Genomic DNA, 21,441 nt, shown 5'->3' with positions numbered 1-21,441 from the left:
AGGATATTACCAGTATGTCCCTAGTTTCCTCTGTGAGTCATGATAGGAAGTCAAACCGTTTTAATGCCTGTCTGCTCAAATGTAATTCCTCAGCTGTCATTTGACAAGCAGATCCTTCAGGTTGAGTCTGCAAATAGCTGGTGTCCACCCACCATTCCTTTTATCACCTTTCTGATTATTACAGAAGCTCAGTTTGGAAACCCTTCAGAACAGTAAAGCCTGGAGATGATGGATGTCGAAATCTCCACACTTCTGCCCTGAGCTCTTTGAACCTAGTGGACAAATTTAATTAATACCCGACTCTGAATCTCCCAACAAGAAAGAAAAGAAAGAAAGAAAGATTCTTAACCAGAATCAGATGTCTTCAATTTTATATGCAGGATTCCAAATTCTCTCTGGAATAACTGTAAGACAACAAAGGGAATAAAGCCCAATGCTGAAGTGGCTGTAAATTAAAGTCCCACTGTTACTGCATGATTTGTCTTTTCTTTACTTCTCCTAGCCCTCATGTTAATTGGATGCCCCACAGGGGTAAAAGAAGGAAGGAAGGGAAGGGAAAAGGAAGCAGAGAGCACTTTTGATGAATTAGTAGGGGCGAGGAATAAATGGATCTGGGAAATGAAAATGTCATCAGGCCACGGCTTTACCCTATTACCCATTGATACAGAGAATTTCTGCCAATTAATTCCCATTGAAAGAGGTATGAGAAGGAGTTTGTACTGGTTGGCAGCAGGGGCAGGCAGGGGGACACATGTAGTAAACTACTGAATAAAGTACCGGTAACTTGCTCACCAGGGCCCAGAAGGGCTCACTTAGAGCCTTCATTACATATCTTACGGTGCCAGGTGAAAATGTTACTTTATAACCAGGCTTTGGGCTATTAACAATAACAATAAATTATTTATATGCTGCCCCTCTGACTGGGTTCCCTATGGCCTTTTAAATGTGTTTGTGGGAAGGGTTTTATGGGTTTGCTACTTTTTAAAATGTGTTTTGTGTTCCTACTTTATATTTTTATTTTGTGAACCGCCCTGTGATCTTTGGATTCAGGGCAGTATACAAATTAAACAAATAATAATAATAAATTCTCCAAACTCGTTGCCTCCAGATGTCTTGGACTACAACTCCGATCACCCCCATACGTCCGACTCTACAATTATATGGTTCTATGAGTTGTAGTCCAACAACGCCTGGAGGCCACACATTGGCAATATATATGAGTGTATATGAGTGTATATATATATGAGTGTATATGTGTGAGTGTTGTGGGTCAGGAGTCAGCTTCACCTGCTGAACAGTGAGTCCACCTGCAGCTGATCAGCCTTCAAGGACACAAAGGACAAGGTGCTGATGAGAACTAGGAGGCTTCAGCCTTCTTAAGCAGAGCTTCCAGCAGCAGTCAGATGCTGGTTACAATGCTTGTGGTTCCTGGTTCTATCTTGCTGCTTCCTGCTCATTTTGACTCTTGACCCCATGATCAATGGATTCCTGGACCCCTGGATCAACTGCCACGTGGATTATTGTTTGCCAAACCCTAGGACTGGACCTGACTTTGGATGTGGTTTCTGCCTCCAGGCAAGTACACCTCAGAGTCTCTTCTGGTTGGCTGGCTTCCCACTCCACTGAGCCCTGCACATTGTTGCTCAGCAACAAGACTATGAGTGTGTGTGTGTGTGTGTGTGTGTGTGTGTGTGAGAGAGAGAGAGAGAGAGAGAGAGAGAGAGAGAGAGAGAGAGAGAGAGAGAGAGAGAGAGAGAGAGAGAGAGAGAGAGAGAGAGATCAGCCCCCCCAACCTTTTGGGGCACATCTGGAAATCTTAAGAAACTCATGGACACCACAAAATACGCACTTCACAGAAGATGCTAAAAAAAAACCCACCCCCAAAAGGGGGAGGGGCCAAAACTACACAAGGCAAGAAATATGTGCCAAAAAACCAGGCAAAAACAGCCCCCCACCTCAAAAACAATAGGCAACACTCCCCAACCAAACCAAGACACAATTCTTAAAAGGTGGTAACCAAAAAGAAAGGCACTGTGGTGCCAAATTAGAGACCACTAGAGTAAAAATTGTAATGCAACAGTACATTTTATAATCAATTTTGAGGGGTTTTTTTTGGGGGGGCAGATGAGTACAAATGATCTTCCCGCAAAATTCTAGAGTGTAGGAAAGTATGCTTATTTTGCCATCTCTAGTGTTCCAGAAAGAGAGACTACACACTGTAGATTAAGTTTTAGAACTAAGACCGTTGCTGCACAAAACTTTGCTATTATTTGCTACAGTGAAAAACAGTGCCACATCTGATAAACTACCAAGATAGCTGATTGCAGTTGAGGGTGGAGAGAGAGTGGCAAAAATCCACTATATCTTTATACTCCCAAATTTAAGAGACAAGCAACTGCTACATCCGAGATTGACTTACAAATGCCTGAAGCAAGACAGATGATAAACAATTGTACCGTATGTGGTTTTTTGTTTGTTTTTTTTATTGACAGCATAAAATTCTAAATTTAAACTGCCAGGTAGGAAGATGTTGCATGGATTTTAAATGATGCTATATCTCACATTTATGAGCAGTCTTTTAATAGAAAAAGAGCCCATCTCGTGTCTGTGGCTGATAGCAAGCAAGTTAATGCAGCACTTTGGGAGTGCAGAGAATAATGTGGACAAAATGACTCTGTACTTGAAGGCAGATGAGAAGTAATTGTCAGCGATGACTGAGGAAGATAGGAAGCTGCCTTTAAGTGAGTCAGAGGGTTGGTCCATTTAGCTCAGTATTGTCTTGAGCAGTACTGGATTTAGGGTGGTGTGGGCACAGAGGACACTGAGCCAAGGGGGCACAATTTTTTTAAAAAAGGAATTACTGTGAAAATGAGTAGTATTGGGGGGAAGGGTGCCAAATTTTGTCCTTGCTCAGAGCGCCATATTACTAAAGTCTCCTACTTTTGCTCTGCTTGGGGGTAACCTTGGATGCCTCCCTTTCCATGGAGACACAGGTTGCAACCACAGCCAAGGTGGCATTTTCCCATCTCCGCCGCATTAAGCAGTTGGTCCCTTACCTTTCTCAACCTGATCTGGCCACAGTGATCCATGCAATGGTCACCTCTAGGCTTGATTATTGTAATTCGCTCTACGCGGGGCTGCCCTTATAACTGAACAAGAAACTCCAGCGGGTGCAGAATGCCGCGGCAAGACTCCTTACGGGTCCCAGCCGCAGGATCACATTCATCCAGTGCTTTACCAGCTGCACTGGCTCCCGGTGGAGTACAGGATCAGGTTTAAGGTGCTGGTTTTGACCTTTAAAGCCTTATGCGGCTTAGAACCCTCGTACCTATGGGACCGCCTCTCCCGGTATGCCCCGCAGAGGACATTAAGTTCCACAAATAATAACATACTGGAGATCCAGAGTCACAAGGTGGTTAGGCTGGCCTCGACCAGGACCAGGGCCTTCTCAGTAATGGCCCCGACCTGGTGGAACGCTCTGTCTCAGGAGACTAGGGCCCAGCGGGAGTTGTCATCTTTTCGTAGGGCCTGCAAGACAGAGCTGTTCCGCTTGGCCTTTGGACTGATGCACTCTGACCCCGGGGTTATCCCCCCCCTAAGGTTTTATCTTATAATGGTTTTATCTTACTTGTAGATTTTTAATTTTAAAATTGAATTTTAACATTGTATTAATCTGCATTTTAATTGAATTGTTTCTTTTATACTTGAGTTGATATTTTTGTTGTTAGCCGCCCTGAGCCCGGTCTTGACTGGAAGGGCGGGGTATAAATAAAATAATAATAATAATAATAATAATAATAATAATAATAATAATAATAAATTACTATCTTGAGTCACTGGCAATAATTCTCCTTTGCTTCCTACAGAGTCTTTCCAATTCCCACCTGGAGAAGTCATTTGGGATTGAACTTTGGATTTTCTCTCTACAAAGCATTTCCTCTACTAATGAGGCGTTGCTCTGCCTAGGGAAGCTGCCATATACTGAGGCAGGCCATTCATCCATCTAAACTGAGGAGAAGCACATCATTTAGGCCAGTGAGGGGGTGCAGCCTGGAGAGAGAGGGTGTGGCCTGGGGAGTGGGCATTGCCTGATGAGATACCTGAGGGTCAGATGAAGGGGCCTGGAGTTCCATAATTGGACCTAGGCCTACGGCTCACAACCTCTAGTGTACATATTTTAAAGGAAGGAAGGAAAATGAAATAAAAGAACAAGTAAGTCCTATGTTGTCAGCTGTCTGGCATCATCTCCTATTTTGAGCTTGGCCACATCTGATAACAAAAATATCACTTGATAAATGGATTAACAGAGAAATTGATTGACAGAAGTTACATGGTAAGCAGGTGGAGAATCCATGACAGAGCTGCTGCCACTTCCCGTGCCCTGTTGGGTCCCACTGCCTAGGGAAGGAGGTTGGCAGCAGTCTTTTCTCCTAAGCCTGATGAGTCATAACTCAATGGTAGAGCACAGACATTGCATGTATAAGGTCCCAGGTTCAGTCCCCACAATTTCTGGGTAGGGCCGGTAACATCCTTTGCCTGGAGAGCCCTACCAGTCAGTATGGACAATACTGAGCTGGGTGGCCACATGGTCTGACTTAGTGCAGTTTCCTGTGTCAATATTTAATTACACCCTTTATTCAGAACCGCAAGGTTCTGAATAAAGGGTGTAATTAATCTAGAATAATTTTGAAGGAAGGGCCATCTGCCTTACACGCAGAGGGTCCCAGGTTTAATCTTTGTCATCTCTAGGTAAGGCTGGTAAGGAATCCTGTCTGAACCCCTGGAAAGCTGCTTCTAGTAGATGGACCAGTGGTTTTACTCATTAGAATGGAGCTTCCTGTGCTCCTAAAGCAGAGCAAAAGAAAAAAGAGTGGAGTCTGAAAGCCTGGACATCCAATGGAAACATGGTGCAGACCCCGTTTGCTCATAGATACTAGGGGAGCAGCTACCATCCTTGAAATGTATGAATTGGGTACTGGATAAAGAGAGTTTGGCAGATTATTGTGCTGGCTTGTATAACCCTTTTACTCATGCTTGGAATCCCATCCCAGAATAAAGGAAATGGCTACACTCTACTGACTTTCAGATAAGCACAATTGGGACTAATTGGCCTGCCCCAGACTCATTGAGCCCAGACTCTGTCTTGGCTGTCTCCATGAAAGGAAGATGAAGGAGGCTGTTGGAAAGCAACTCAACAGCTTTGGCTTCAAGTCCTTTGGCTGGGCCTCAGATATAATCTGTAGCCTCAGTTTACTTTGTTCTTCCTTGTCCTGCTCTGAGCCTGCTAATTACCCAGAGTTCCTTCCCAATATCATAGAAACATTAGTCCATCTAGCTCAGGATCATCTGCTCTGACTGGTAGTGGCCCTCCATGAATTCAAATAGGGGACACTCCCAGCCTTACCTGGATATGTTTCCGGGGATTGAATTTGGGACCTTCTGCATGCAAAGCAGATGCTCTACTACTGAGCTGTAAACATTTTCCATCCTCTTCATTGGGTCATACTGGAAGTAGAACATTGACAGCCCTACCCATGAACTTGCTAATCCTCTTCTAAAACCATCCAGGTTGGTGGCCATCACTGCATCTTGGGGAAGCAGATTCCATAGTTTAACTATATCCTATGTGAAGAAGTACTATATTTTGCCTGTCCTAAATCTTCCAACCTTCAGATTCATTGGATGGCCTCAGATTCTAGTATTATGAGAGAGAAACCTCTCTCTGTCAACTTCCTCCACACTGTGCATCTATCATGTCCCCACTTACTCACCTTTTTCTAAACTTAAAAGCCCCAAATATTGTAACCATTTCTTATAGACAACTTGGTAGTATTCAATGAGTTTCAGAAGGGTACTCACTGTGTGAGGGTAACTTACAGTGGGTCTGCATTAATACCTGGAAACAGCAGGAGTCACAAGAACTTCAATAGCTGTATTTATGAATGAATAAAAGGTCAACATCTGCATAGAGCAGCTAGCACTTGGTACATGGGTAAGAGCTTGTCCACACTTCTGCTTGTCCCATGCTTTCTAGGCATGAGTTTGAGCAGTTTCTCATTCGTCTCACCATTCTCCCCAGGAAAATCTGCTGTTTACCACAGAAATGGGAGGAAAGTAAATCTGCAGAAAAACTGATTGCCATTTGTTCCGATTTAGCGATAAACAGTGGGTTTCCCCAGCGGAAAATGGCAGGACAAATGAAAGTGTGATCAAGCCCTATAGTTCCAGCTAGTTCCCACTGAGCTACGGAGGGATGTGCAAAATCTCTCAATTTCAGTTTCTTTTAGTTTCTCATTTCCTCACTCTTAAGTTCATTTTCCCAGCATCAGTTTGCTTTAAAAAAAAGTCATGAAAATTCATTAGCGTTTTAGTTCAAATTTGTCAGGGTGGTTTAACAATCAATCTCTTTCCCCAAGGAACTCTGAGAATTGCGGTTCTGCAAGAGGGACAGGTGTCTCCAAGCAATTCCCAGCACCTATAATAGACTACAACTCCCAGAATTCTTTGGGAGAAGCCACAGCTGCTTAAAGTGATACCATACAGCTTTAAATGCATGGTGCGAATGTGGCCTGTATGTGGAAGGGGACATTCCCATAACAAAGGGCCTTCTCTGAATTTAGAAAATAGTGTGTTAGGTAGTGAGGTATAGCCTGACTTTTTCCCTGACATCCTCGTTTGCTCTATCAACAAAGCCAGCATACTCCCTCAACAAACAAATCATTATTATTCCATATATAACCTGTCTAATGTCTTTATTTTCCCATAGCAGAATCCTAAAAAGGTTTCATTTCTTCATTTTCCCTATGATGCTTAGTGCTTAGACAAGTGGGAGACAGGGGCGTGTCTTAAATAAATCTCAGCAAAGCTAACTGATAGTAATTTTATCTCCAAAGAATAATGCAAATGGAGCTATCTCATTGTCAGGCACCTACAAGATTGTCTTGGCAAGATGCCAGCTTTGACTCACAAATGTTCCTTGGCTAAATTGGATCCAGATGTTTACATGACATAAAATATTAACAAACATCTCCCAGGAGCAGCCAATAGTTATTGAGCTAGTAAATTAATAAACAAATCCAAGAAAAGAAAAAAATCATTAGGGTGGCAACCAAGTCTTTAGCCAAACATCAACTTTAGTTTATTTATTTTAATAAAAGAAGGATGTGTTATTCTAATTTAATTAATTACAGCCATTTAAAAGCAATGTTTGCCTAGGTTATTATTGAAAGGTTATGCAGCATAATGTTTTAGAAAAGCAACCCTTATCCTGTTTATGTAAGTGATTAAAATTGTACTGCTTGTTCTTTTCTCAAATGTTTCCACCCCCCACCCCCCACCTTTCATGAAGAAACAGGGCTGAATTAACAATTATATTGAGTACGCTGCAGAGATGAGCCCAACTCATGTGGTTCCTGCCATGGTTAGGTGGAATGTCACTGTAGCAGAGATTGTAGAGGCTCATGGAGAAAAATATTGGTGGCTACTAGCCATGATGACTATGCTCTGCCTCAAGGCTCAGAGGCAGTAATACTTCTGAATACTAGTTGCTAGAAAGCATAGGAGGGGAGAGCACTCTTGTGCTCAAGTCCTGCCTGCAGGTTTCCCACCAGCATCATCAGGTTGGCCATAGAATATTGGACTAGATGGGTCATTGACCTGATCCAGCAGAGTCTTCTTATGACCTTATGGTCTTCTTGTTCCTATCCTATTCTCTGAAGCAAAGCTGAGAATATAGTGGCAGCCAAGTTGGAGAGGGCTGTGGGGAAAGCTCTACCTCTCTTTGAAATCAGAACCAGTGAAGGCAGTGAAGGTCTTGTGTGAGTGCCTGGAGGCGGTTGGAGGATGGATGGCGGCTAACAGATTGAGGTTGAATCCTGACAAGACAGAAGTACTGCTTGTGGGGGACAGGAGGCGGGCAGGTGTGGAGGACTCCCTGGTCCTGAATGGGGTAACTGAGCCCCTGAAGGACCAGGTGCGCAGCCTGGGAGTCATTCTGGACTCACAGCTGTCCATGGAGGCACAGGTCAATTCTGTGTCCAGGGCAGCTGTCTATCAGCTCCACCTGGTACACAGGCTGAGACCCTACCTGCCTGCAGATTGTCTGGCCAGAGTGGTGCAAGCTATCTCCCGCTTGGACTACTGCAATGCGCTCTACGTGGGGCTACCTTTGAAGGTGACCCGGAAACTACAACTAATCCAGAATGCGGCAGCTAGACTGGTGACTGGGAGCGGCCGCCGAGACCACATAACACCGGTCTTGAAAGATCTACATTGGCTTCCAGTACGTTTCCGAGCACAGTTCAAAGTGTTGGTGCTGACCTTTAAAGCCCTAAAAGGCCTTGGTCCCGTATACTTGAAGGAGCATCTCCACCCCCATCGTTCTGCCCGGACACTGAGGTCCAGCTCCGAGGGCCTTCTGGCGGTTCCCTCATTGCGAGAAGCCAAGTTGCAGGGAACCAGGCAGAGGGCCTTCTCGGTGGTGGCGCCTGCCCTGTGGAACGCCCTCCCATCAGATGTCAAAAAGGAAAACAGCTACCAGATTTTTAGAAGACATCTGAAGGCAGCCCTGTTTAGGGAGGCTTTTAATGTTTAACAAATTAGTGTATTTTAATGTTTCTGTTGGAAGCCGCCCAGAGTGGCTGGGGGAACCCGGCCAGATGGGCGGGGTATAAATAATAAATTATTATTATTATTATTATTATTATTATTATTATTATTATTATTAATTCTAAGCAGTTTGGCTGGAGGCTATATACAGCTCCGTTTATAAGATCACATCTTTCTTTAAGTGCTCATGAGTACAGCAGTATCTTGGAAGTTGAACGGAATATGTTTCGGAAGTTTGTTCGACTTCCAAAACGTTCAAAAACCAAAGGGCAGCTTCTGATTGGCTGCAGGAAGCTCCTGCAGCCAATCGTAAGCCGCAGAAGCCCTGTCGGAAGTTCCAAAGAACATTCACAAACCGAAACAGTCACTTCCGGGTTTGCGATGTTCGGGAGCCAAAACGTTCGGGAACTAAGCTGTTTGACTTCCAAGGTATGACTCTATGACAAGCCAGGACTGTTGCTGGGCAGGGTCAGCCTTGGGCTGCATGCACACATTTTATTCTAGAATTGATGGAGCCTGAGTACAGTACTTGCTTCTCATACATAGTCCACACACAAGCTAAATCTATTGCATTTCTTGTTGTTGTTGGCATCTGTCTATCTCGAGAGACAATTCAGCATGCCTCCTGGAGTGAATCTCTCCAGAGTGCAAGCCTGGGCAGTGTATATGGAGGTCTTAGGCTGCCCAGTTATCAAGGTCCCTGAAGAGGCCTTTGGGCAGGCATTCCCAAACTCGGCGCTCCAGATGTTTTGGGACTACAACTCCCATGATCCCTAGCTAACAGGACCAGTGGTCAGGGATGATGGGGATTGTAGTCCCAAAACATCTGGAGGGCCAAGTTTGGGGATGCCTGCCTTAGGGACTCCACTCCAGATTTATGTAGGGTTTACTCCTTATCCTTTCCTTCTCCCAAAGATGTACCACAAGGGAGAGGGTACAGATTTTCCCTCAGGGTTTACCCCCAAAAGCCTTTCTCACAAACGAGTATAGCTGCATGATAGAGACACTGTAGTCCTTTGCTACCCTATGCTGCTGTGGTTCGTTCTCCTCCTGGGTAAAAACCTTGATCTTTTCCATCTGTAATTAGCCTCAAACTGGTACATCCAGTTTAGGCAGGTGTTCCATTTGGTTGCCACTTTTGCAATAATTTGGGAGTCAGTTTGGGATTCAGCATGACTCTGCATCTTAAAAATGCAAGATACAGTTTGCACTACGAGAGTGAGATATTATTGTGAACTGAGCTTCACGTTTTGTTTTTGTTTTTGTTTAAGAAAGTGTGTGTCAGCATTAAGTCACACATCAGTGATGGGAGGAGGAGGAGGAGGAGGAGGAGGAGGAGGAGGAGGAGGAGAAGAAGAAGAAGAAGAAGAAGAAGAAGAAGAAGAAGAAGAAGAAGAAGAAGAAGAAGAAGAAGAAGAGGAGGAGGAGGAGTTTGGATTTGATATCCTGTTTTATCACTACCCGATGAAGTCTCAAAGCAGCTAACATTCTCCTTTCCCTTCCTCCCCCACAACAAACACTCTGTGAGGTGAGTGGGGCTGAGAGACTTCAAAGAAGTGTGACTAGCCCAAGGTCACCCAGCAGCTGCATGTGGAGGAGCAGGGAAGCGAACCTGGTTCACCAGATTACGAGTCCACCGCTTTTAACCACTACACCACACTGGCTACCACTCCACCACACTTATCAGAAGGCGATAAATCCAAGGTTCATTGGATCATTTGCTGTACATTTCATAAGACAGAAATACAGGAATATGAGGGTGACTGCTTCAGTGTTGCTAGTTTGAGACCTGAGTGTTATCTTTAAAAGCCAGTGCAGGCCTGATTTACATATTAATTTTTAAACCACCACATTTTAAACAACACTAGGGACTCAGCTATACAGCTGCAAAGAAAAAGTTTTAAGTCTGTTGTAAACTGCAATATACAAATGTGACACTAGATGGCGGCAGTGAGATATGGCAAATTCAATGTATTTTTCAAAACTTTTTAAAAGCACCATTCTCACAGCATTTCTTTTATGTGTGTAGATTCCACCTAGGATAAATAAGAATATTAAACTTTTCCATATATGGTTTTCCTTGATCTTTCTTTGTTTTGGTATTTTTAATTCTTGTTCCCAGCTTTCAGAATCAGTGTACCAAAAGGTGCCAAAAACTTCCCCCCACTAGACAAAAAAATCCCCAAACCCAGCTAACATGAAGCATGCTATAACTATATCCTCACACATTCAGAAATTTCTCCAAAATACCTATGACATAAATGCTTTTCAATTTCAAGCAAAAAGTGGGAGATTAATTTCATCATTCCCTTATTAAAACTGAAATGTAAATAAAAACAATCATATTTGCCATTGTATTAACCAAATACAGTCATTATGGAAAAAAATAATTAGGTTCCCCTTAATAGAGGAAATATTAAATTGGCTTTTAATGATGCCCCAATTAACGGTTGTTATTGCTGCAATCAAATCAGGATTTGTGCACTTATTAGTGTACCAGACCTAAGTCTAGCAGCAGAGCTAAGAAAAGCAATCTCAGTCGTATCCAGATACCGTCCAGGACAAATCAAGTCTTGGACAGTGTCTGGATATGACAGTGATTGCTTTTCTTAGGTCTCCTAGAGTCACCAACAGTGTTGCCTGAAAGCTGCCTCTTCTTCTTCTTCATCATCATCATCATCATCATCATCCATAGTAGTAGTAGTAGTAGTATAGCACCCTTCATCTGAAGATCACAGGGTGGTTCACAATATAAAAATATAAAATGAGAACACAAAATACACAATAAAACAAAAACAAGCGGAAAAAACCCCTTCCACAAACACGTTTTAAAGGCCATAGAATGTTAATCAGCCAAAAGCCTGGTTATAGAGAAACCTTTCCACCTGGTGCCTAAATATATATAATGAAGGTGCCAGGCAAGCCTCCCCATGGAGAGCATTCCGCAAACTGTTGGATGCGAGCTTTGCTGAGTTCTATGGCCTATAACAGGTGTGGTGAACCTTTAGCATTCCAGCTGTTGCTGAAATGCAACTCCCACCACCAGCCCCAACAGCATGGCCAATGGCTGGGGGATGATGGGAGTTGTAGTTCATCAACATCTGGAGGGACAGGTGTTCCAAACACTTAGCTTCCAGCAATAGCAGAGATTCTCAAACTCTGGTCTGTGGACATTGGTGGTCAGCGAGCTCCATACATGTGACTCACAGAACCATCAAGGCACTTGCTAATTGTTTGTTGCTATCTCTGCAACTAACCTATCAATTCATGCAATCACTTTTAAGGCCTCTCTGCCAGTGTCCTCTGTTAGCCTGGGAACTTAATGTGGTTGCAAAATAAATTGGCAGGGTGATAAAAAAAAATAGATTGACTGCCAATGCAAAATCACATTCCCTCTATCCAGCATTCTGCAAGTTCCTTTACAAAATACTTTTTTTTTTGCCTCTGTCTGTTGATCTCTTTTCTTGTTTTTTTAACCCATCCAATAAAGGCAATATTCAGATCCTAACCATTTGGGGGGGACGGGACAAAAAAAAAACATCCCTAATTAACTGGGTTATCTATGCACTCTTTGTGATCTTGACATTTCCCATGATTGCATGGCATGCGGCAAAGCATATCCCAGAAATAGAAATTTCCATTTACTTTCTTCTGTGCTACGCAGGAATATCTTGGCATCAGTTCATAATACATTAGCTTCTCAGTAATGCAATAGCAGAGCTAGCTATCTGGCCTCAGCTAAGGCTATTTCTGAAGCTTATTTGATTTTCTTTTTAGCAATATTATAAATAAAGAAACCATGCAGCTTAACCACTGATAAGCAGATAATCTGCTTGGGCAAGCAATTTGGAATCTTGTTGAAATTGCCTTGTAGCTGAATCTCGGGATCTCAAACTCTTGCTTCACTCTCCACTCCCAAGATTGGGGTGGGGGACCTTGGGACCTCTGATAGGGGGGAGAAATGGGATGAGGAACTCGATCCTGGGGAGGGTTGATGTGGTTGGGGGGGGGGCACTGATCCGGATGCTAAGGAAAAGGCCAAGGGATCTGGCAAGGAAAAGTCTTGCCTTTGTCATGTTGGACATTCTGAGAGTGGAGGAGGAATCAGGTGGTGTAGCTCCACCTCTGCCTCCCATCATCAGAGCATTTTGCACCCCCAGGGAGGCACCCGAGGATGGATAGGACAGTGAGCTGATCAACGCACCTCCACTTCCAGGTATACAATGCTGGCTGCACCGACTTAAACAGACCCAACCTGCTCACAGGAGGGTTCGTTGCTTGCTTGCCTGAGGCTCCGGACACCAACCACGTGAATGACTGCACCCACCCTACTCTTCAAAAGATGAGCTCAGGGTGTGTGTCAAGTGTTGGGGGGCAATATTACACCTAACCACATGCCTCAGTGCTCTGACTTGCGTACCTTGCAACCTGATGCATGTTTGAGCTGTGTAGTGAATTCTGGGGGGGGGGGGAAGCCTATGGCAATAATTGAGCTGAGAGTACTGAACCTACAAGCTCCTAAGCTTAGCTTAAGGAGCACAGGCCAGGCCAAGCTGGACATTTCACCTCTGCCCACTCCCTACGCCTCTGCATGTGCAGTCTGAGGCAACCGCCTAACTCTGCCTAATGGTAGGGCCAGCCCTCTCACTGCCGCTGAACTCAGCAAAAGGGCTTTAATTAAACAATTGCAATGAAAATGAGAGCACCATGTTCCAATAACCACAGTTCCAAAGGCAAAAGAGTATTTATTTGCTCACCCTCTTTTGAGTATCATTCTTGGGTTAAGCGTGTGTGTGTGTGTGTAACATCTAGAAGCAAGGGGGGTTTGTCCCAGGAAAGATCCTGGTGAGCTTGCATAGGAAAGGCTCCATGCCATGTTATGTAAGGGAGATATTCCCAAAGCAGTAGCCCAGGGCCCCATCCCGTAGATTGCATAACAAATTCAGGGAACAAGCCAAATGTTCTCTCTGATGCAGGAGTGGAATGTTGGTTGGGCGTTTTGACAGCCACCGCTGGCGTTTCTCTTTGGTCTTTTTGGAGTAAACAAGGCTTTCAAGTGCCCCCTGTTAGTTTACACGTGCCAGATGATTGCGGCTGGATGCTTTCCCTCTTCCAATTTCACAGGCTAAATTGAAAAATTAGTAAGACAAACGCTTATCCCCCCCCCAAAAAAAGTGGCGGGGATAGAGAATGTGAAGTGGTTGGGGCGTATTGGGTACAGTCTGTAACACTGTGGCTTTAGCACTTAAGACAGGGGTGGAGAATCTCTGACTTTGGGGCCAAGTGTGGCCCTCCAGACCTCACTGTCTGCCCCCTCAGGACTCCTCCTAGGCCACACCTCTCACCAGCCCTGCTTTCCATCCTCCTTAAGGATGGAAACCACCAATCAGCAAAAAACAAACAATTAATCATTAGTAGGATATCTATCTATCATCTATCCATGTATCATTACAATAAAAGCATCAAAGCACCAGCCCTTTCCTTAAAAGAAACAGTCAATTCCCTCTATCACATCTCTTTATTTTCACCAACTCCATGCCCTGCACCCAGTAGTGTTTGAAAATGGGGGAGCCATTTAAAACAAAATATAGAAGGCTTTGTTTATCAATAACTTGCATGGGTGGCACCGGGGAAGGCAAGTACCTGCCAAACCAATGAGCTCGCCCCTCACTGCTGGACTTCTGTCATTAAAATATTATGTTATTTTTATTTCACAGATCTTAACATGCCCACCTAGAAATATACTTTGCCTCATCATGTGTGTTCCCCCAGAACTTTTCCGGCGTCATCACTGATAACGGATAAATTGACATTTGAGTGAGTTAGGGTTCTGCAGCTGCATTTCATGTTCACTCAATGTTTTAATATAAGGACTATTTTAATACAAAAAGGAGGCCAAGCACCCAGCACACAGGGGCATTTGTTGGGAGCTATGCACCCCAGCAGGGCTCACCAGGGCTGATGCCTAGTTTGCCCTCCCAGAGGCTGCACTGCTGCAGCTTCCAACCTCCTCTTAATGCTTGTGTGAGAACCTAAGAAGAGTCTGTTAGATCAGGCCAATGGCTCATCCATTCCAGCATCCGGTTTTCACAGCAACCAGTCGGGTGCCTGTATGGAACCCACAAGCAGGATCCGAGCACAAGAGCACTTTCCCTATTTGTAATTCCCAGCAATTGGCACCCAGAGGCATGTAACCTCCAACAGTGGAAGTAGAACATAGCCATTGTGGCTATTAGCCATTGATAGCCTTTTCTTAATGTTTGCCTGTGCCAAAGTGGCAACAGGTAGCCTGCCCAGGCTACCTCCTTCTGAATATCTGTAACAGGGCCTGACGATCTGGAGCCTAAAGCTTAAGAAACCAGCATTGTCGAGGGTTTATCTCCACCTACTGGTAGAAGGTTACATCTGTTTTTCTAAACCTCTGTGGTAGGATTTCCAAAGCATGCCTTGTTTCTTGACTGGCTGAGGCCAGCTTCTATCTTGATAAAACACTTCATTTCACACAGGCATGGAGAGGGTCAGGTCTGTCAAACTGGCCCTTGGAGCTGTCCTCTGGGTGTCTACCCTCCCCAGCCTTGCTTCGCACCTCCAGTTTCCCTAAAGAGAGCAAAAGAGTGTGGAGACCGGAACCAAGATGCTATGGATTGTATGGGAAGAATTAGGTCATGGGTTGGCATTGTGCAAGGAAATGACTGTTATTTGCTTGCTTGCTGCCTTTTTTTATCTTTCTTTATAGACAGAATAAGTTTACATAAAAAGAGGAGACGGAGGGAAAGAGAGACCAGCCTTATCAACAGGCTTACAAACAGGAAGAGAAGTGGGAGGGAAAGGTAAAGGCAGCTGTGGCTCAGTATTTCACAGCTGGAACAAAGCGCTGAGCTATAAGCATTTATAGCTGATCTTTCCATAGGAATACAAAAAACAGCCTTACGCCAGACCAGGCATCCCCAAACTTCGGCCCTCCAGATGTTTTGGCCTACAATTCCCATCATCCCTGACCGCTGGTCCTATTAGCTATGGATCATGGGAGTTGTAGGCCAAAACATCTGGAGGGTCGCAGTTTGGGGACGCTTGTGCCAGACCATTGTATTTTAAACAGACCATTGTATTTTAATATTTTGTTGGAAGCCGCGCAGAGTGGCTGGGAAAACCCAGCCAGATGGGCGGGGTATAAATAATAAATTATTATTTATTACGCCATCAGATCATTGATCACTCTAGCTCAGCCTTGTCAACACTTTGAAGACGCTCGAACTCAGGACGAAAGGGAGAAATGTGGCAAGAGGAAGGCACATTTGGCAAACGCTCACCGTGATCAACTCCTGCCCAGAAACCTATGTCCTTACAGTGGAAGGAAGTGTGGATCCATAATTTGGACTCCAGTCACTTACGGACACACTGTTAAGACTGTTTCATGGAAGACAATCTTACGAGTAATCGCCAGCAGCAGTTTTCCAGGGTTTGAAGTGTGAGTCCTTCCTAACCCTGTCACGCATTGAACTTGGGGCCTTCTGCATGCACCTACCACCGAGTATGGCCCTTCCATCCAGTCCCACCTTTGGTCCTCACATTTTAAATAGCCACCTCTGGCTGCTCTGCCTCCCCTGTTCTGCAGTATATCCTTGTTGGGGGACACACTGCTTTGCTCTATTATTGGACTGAGGCTTCACTAAGCAAAGCTTTTAGTCACGTTTGTTTGTGATTGTGCAGATGTCTGTCTTTCTTTCATCACTCCATCCTATAACTGAATTACATGCTAAAATGACTCTGGGATATAGGAATCAGTGGAAATTGTTGCTTCAGATTGATGGTCCACCACTGACAGAGCACTCATGATGCAATATAAGCAGTCAGGGCCGTCTTAAGCACCTCTGGCGCCCTGGTGCGACGGATCCCTTTGGCGCCCCCCCCGCCCCGTTTCCCAGCGTGGCGGGCGGGCGGGCGGGCTCAGCGCTACTGCCGAGGGCGCTGCTGCGCGAAAGAGCGGCGGGCGGGCGCAGCTGCGATGCGCCCCCTGGCGGGTCAGCGCTGTGGCGCCCTGTGCCACCCAGCCTGGCCGTAGGGCCGGCCCTGTAAGCAGCATATAAGCAGTATCACTCGGAACACCATGCCAAGATTCTTCATATCTAGGAGTCCAAAGAGGAAGATGCCAAATAAACACAACTAGACTCAAGTGACACCATTACCAGGCTACAGTATTATTTTTGCAGGCCTGGTTTCTAGCAGCTTGAGCTGCTAACCAATTAAGACAGAGTGCTTGGAGCAAAGCCAGCTGAGCCAATTAGCTTAACCAAAGACCTGGACTTAAGGTGCTCTGTAAATCATCATCTTCAAGTTTCAAAAAATATTTCAGCCCCTTTGTTGTTGCAAGATGCTGGGCCAAGCTTTGAATAGACGAGGTTCATTACCAAAGCACAACAGTGCAGGAATGTGAAATGCATGTAAGAAGAAAGAGGAAAGCCATAGCAGAACCCACGTTCTCCTTGAGCTGACCTGCCTGAATTCACTGCACTACTTGCTCAGCCCTTAAAGCTTTTCCCTTTCCCTTGCGTATCTTTGAGATGAACTCACAGCACCTCCCAGAATTGTGCTTACCATCTTCTTCCTCTTCTTGTTATGTTTTTGCAGCAGTCATGGTTGAAACTCTTTCATAAGTTATTTCCTGTTGATTTGTCTGCTAGAGTATTTTGACCTTTTTCATTCAGAGGACCTAGAGCGGATGAAGTCCTGGAATGTCAAAACCAGTATTGTTGCCCTCGACAAAAGTTGAGGTGAGGTTAGAGGAAGGAAGGTGTCTAAATTCCTTCCTAGTAGCAATGACAAGATGCCCATTCCCATACCCCATCTCACCGGCTGCTCAGGGGTGCATGAATAGGGTTGCCAGACCTCCAGGGCTGACATGAAGTCTCTAGGCTTGCCAGGTCCCCTCCAGGCAGCAGAGGACTTGTGCCTTGCAAGCATCATCCTGGCAGGAGCTGGTTGCAAATTATTGCATTGAGTCTCCCTACCTCCACTCTCCCAATTAACCTGTCTCCAAGGCTCAGTGGTTGGAGTGCAGGGGAAGGATCACGAGCTACCACTCCCAATAACACCCACAAGGGACATCCCAAAGTCGCAGGGTTGGGCACTGAAATCTCAGGGTCTGGGATGCTCCTGACCTGGAAGCCCTAACAAGAAGAGGTGTGTACACAGTTCTGTAAGCACAGCACAGTTGGAAATGAAAGATAACAATCTCATTTCTAGGATGGATACAGTTCTTGTATAGCAGTTTTCACTGTGTCAGGTTATGAGCCAAATAGGAAATAAAACGGCTGGCCTTTCCTCACTTGTCTTTTCAGGCCAACTACCAGAAAAGTGGCAAATATGGGTTCTTTCCCCCTCTGCTATGTTGTGGCCACCAGCTCTGGGGAAGTTGTACTGAAATGTCCCCTGCAAGATTGCAGCAAGCCATTGTGAGAAATGGAAGTAACCTGCCTCAATCGGAGGAGCACTCCCAGGGCCCCGAGAAGCATTTCCCCCACAGCATCCTTATGTTGAGAGCCGACCACCCAAGCCTGGTGCAGGCCTTTCATGGGGTAAGGAATAAAGCCTCATTACTGAGAAATCATGCAGAGATTCTCATTTGTTTGATCTTTTCCTAAATTCACCATGCTTGCAGCATATGTTTCAAAGGGCTATTTTGCTGGTGTTATTTGTGGGTTAGCGAGATGGGCATAGGGTGCACCATAGCTCACCAGCACACTTCTAGTGAACTTGATTACCACTAACACTTTTTAGGGTTGTGGCAAAGTATGGTGGATTTGGGGTGCTTGGCCTTACGCAATACACACAGGGTCTTAAGCAAAAGCACACAGTATCACTTAGCTCTGATGTTATTCCTTAGGCAAGGGTAGCAAATGTGGAAGGTATGTTGGACTACAACTCCCATCATGCCTAATCATGGGGTCTGAAGGCACAGCAGCCACCACCTTGCTGGGGCCCAGTCAGTGTCTGGATGAGTGACTGCCTGAGGACCACATGTATACCCTGTTGGGTCCCATCATGGAAATAAGGCAGGATATGAATGTAAGAAAGAAAAACCTAAGGGCATCATGCTGCCCATCTCTGCCTTAAGGTATGCTGAATATACAGTCTATTTGTAAATTTAAAGCATCAGTGGCAGTTCTAGTAAACAGTCAGCCCATTCCTGCTGTGAATAGCCTCTGTTGACAGCTCACCCCTTAATGACTTTATTTCATGGACCATTAAAGATCAGCTCTTGTATTTCACCATTAGCTGGAGCTTCTTAATTAAATGACTCAATAGCTGTCACACACTCCACAGAATCTCCATGCAGAAGCTTTTGCATTCAGCCCCCAGAAAATTCCAACAAACATTTGTGCTATCTTAACATATTCAGCATGGCTGTTTCTGCAAATTCTTCTTGCTCAGTGGAGGGAAGGTGGGTAAATAAACAGAAGCAGCTGGTAGGCATGGCTGTGGTTAAACAGACTGGTTTATCACTCTTTCAAGCGGAGGGGAATTCCTGCAAAGCTAAGAACACTTGTCAAGAGGCTTGTTCAACAACTGTTGGTGTGCTAAAATGGGGGCGGGGGGGGGGGAGCAATGGAACTGTTCCCTTGACAATTGCTCGTGCCATCTTCCTTCCTTCCTCTCCCTTAAGTTGAATTGTTAAGAGATGGTGCTCTTTAACAGTGCAAGGCAAAGTTGGTGCCACTCCAAATTTACTTTGCTCCTTGCCTTCCTAAACATGCTTCTACTACTGTAAGCATGTGTGCACAACTATCCATTCTATGAAAGATGCAGAGATGGATTTTAAAGGCACGTTTTCCAACCCTGCTGTAGATGCCCTATTTTTACAGTGAGGGCCCATTCTAAGGTGGAAGGTGACTTTCTTTCCAGCCGTGAGGTCACAGATATATTCTCTCAGGTCAAGCCAAAGATGTGGTTGCATATTGTACCCCAAACACACTAAATCAGTGTTCAAATAGTACCATGTGAACCCAAGCATTGAAGCACCTTGTAGCTTCTCACAAAGGAAGGAGCAGCACTTGGCTTGAGCAGAGCCACCTTCAAAAGCTTCCTACAGGTACAAATGCTCTACAACAACTCCATTGATATCAAGTGGTAATGCCATAAAACAATTTGTTTTTATTGCCCACTGTAAGAAGTTGGGAAGAAATGTTTCCCTCCAATGTTTTTTTTTCCAAACTGAGAAACAACACATACTGTAATAAAAGCTAGCAAACTAAATTGGACTACAATGGTTTTCAGGAAGTGGCAAAATTCTAACATGTTCTTCCTGAGCATTCTCCAAAAGCTCCATTGGCACAGCTACCCCCATTAGCCTGTATTTGGACTGTGTGATATTGTAAAAGCTCAGCCAATAGCAAGCCAAGGGCTTGCATGCAGTAGTCAGGAAAGTATTTTGCCTTAAGATGGAGACCTCCAGCACTTGCATGACCAGGATATACGAAATGGCCATAATTTGCTCACTGAAAATTCACCTCTGCCTATTAAATCAGGCAATGAGAGAAGAAATAATGCCCATTAAGAAACCTGCAAACATTAATTCAATTTTAAGCAGAACTTAGATCTGCTGTCAGATCTACTTATTTCCCAAATAACTTGGAAGTTTTGTAAACAATTTTCAAGCCAGTCAGAAATAAAGACATTTCTTTTTTTAAAAAAATATGCATCAATACAATTTCGTAAAAGCAACATAACTTAGATGAATAAAAAAGGGGTATCAGTGAATCATCCAAATATTAACAATTTTTTTTATACAAAAGGATTAAGTTTTGACTATTCACAGATGGCGTAACACCAGCTCGTATGCATCTTTATCTTTACAATCCAAGCTGCAGAATCCAAAGCGTTGCGGTTATGTGTATCAGCCCAAATCAAGCACCATCGCAGACAAGGCATTCATGTCCCTCATGTGGGGATGCTGGGCAAGTATCTCCTCTATCTTCTCCCTCTGCTCGGATGTAGGGAAGATTTTTCTCAAGGCTTCTCTTAAGTGGATTGTTTCTGCAGTAGATCTTGGATGCGGGGGGAGGGCTGGGTTAGCATGAGGTGCAGGTGGAAACATAGTCAAGGCAGGTACGGCACCAGGTAACGGGCTCTTTGGCAACTGTCCACTACCATTAGTTTGCATCAGGAAATGCGATGTCCCAAAAGGAGGTGGGCCTCCACTTGCATGGCCATATTGGGGTGGAACTCCTCTGGAGAACAAAAATAACATTTGGTGTCAGAGCCTTCAAACTAGGAAGGCAAGAGAACAACATCTCCCATGTTTCCATGGGGTCTAAAAAGAAAGATGCTCTAAAACACTCTGCAAAGAGGGGCACCACATCCAGCCTTTAAAAATAGCTGGCTAGGCTTTATAGTCTTGCCAGCCTTTTGACATTCACTTGTATAGTTTCATATATTTACAATTTAGCACCTTTGCATTTTCTCTTTCATTTGATAAAAGTTCATAGTATCTAATAAATAGACCCTCTCGGCCCTCATGATGTGCATTCTAGCCCTGGGCTTGAGATCCCCTCCTCCTGTTCTACCGTTACGTAACAAACCTTGGAACCTACAAGCTTCTTTTTCATTGGTGAAGTCACCATAACCATATTATTCTGAGTCTCATGAGATGCATTTGGAAAGGGTTGTCTCCTCTGCGGCAGGATCATAAATAGACCCTCTCGGGTGCTGAGATCAGCAGAGGAGGCCCTTTCGGTAGTTCTTCAGAGGGTGTGCGGCCAAGGCGAGGGCATCCTTTGGGGTGGTCCCTAATCTGTGGAACTCTTTCTGCACACAAGTGCAGAAGAAAGCACAGAG

The 21,441-nt window shown here is 44.7% G+C and overlaps 1 protein-coding gene across 1 annotated transcript in view; it reads right to left on the bottom strand.

Annotated features, from left to right (window-relative positions):
• Positions 1 to 16,640: 16,640 nt before the first annotated feature.
• N4BP1 (NEDD4 binding protein 1) overlaps positions 16,641 to 21,441 on the bottom strand; it is a 33,041-nt gene continuing 28,240 nt past the window's right edge. Inside the window, exon 7 of the mRNA XM_035118789.2 lies at positions 16,641 to 20,834. Coding sequence (XP_034974680.1) covers positions 20,501 to 20,834 — 334 coding nt within the window. The 3' untranslated portion in view covers positions 16,641 to 20,500. The remainder of the gene's footprint in view (positions 20,835 to 21,441) is intronic.

The sequence above is a fragment of the Zootoca vivipara genome, chromosome 6 (assembly GCF_963506605.1).
Source record: "Zootoca vivipara chromosome 6, rZooViv1.1, whole genome shotgun sequence".
NCBI lineage: Eukaryota > Metazoa > Chordata > Lepidosauria > Squamata > Lacertidae > Zootoca > Zootoca vivipara.
This window is presented reverse-complemented; position numbering and strand designations above follow the sequence as displayed.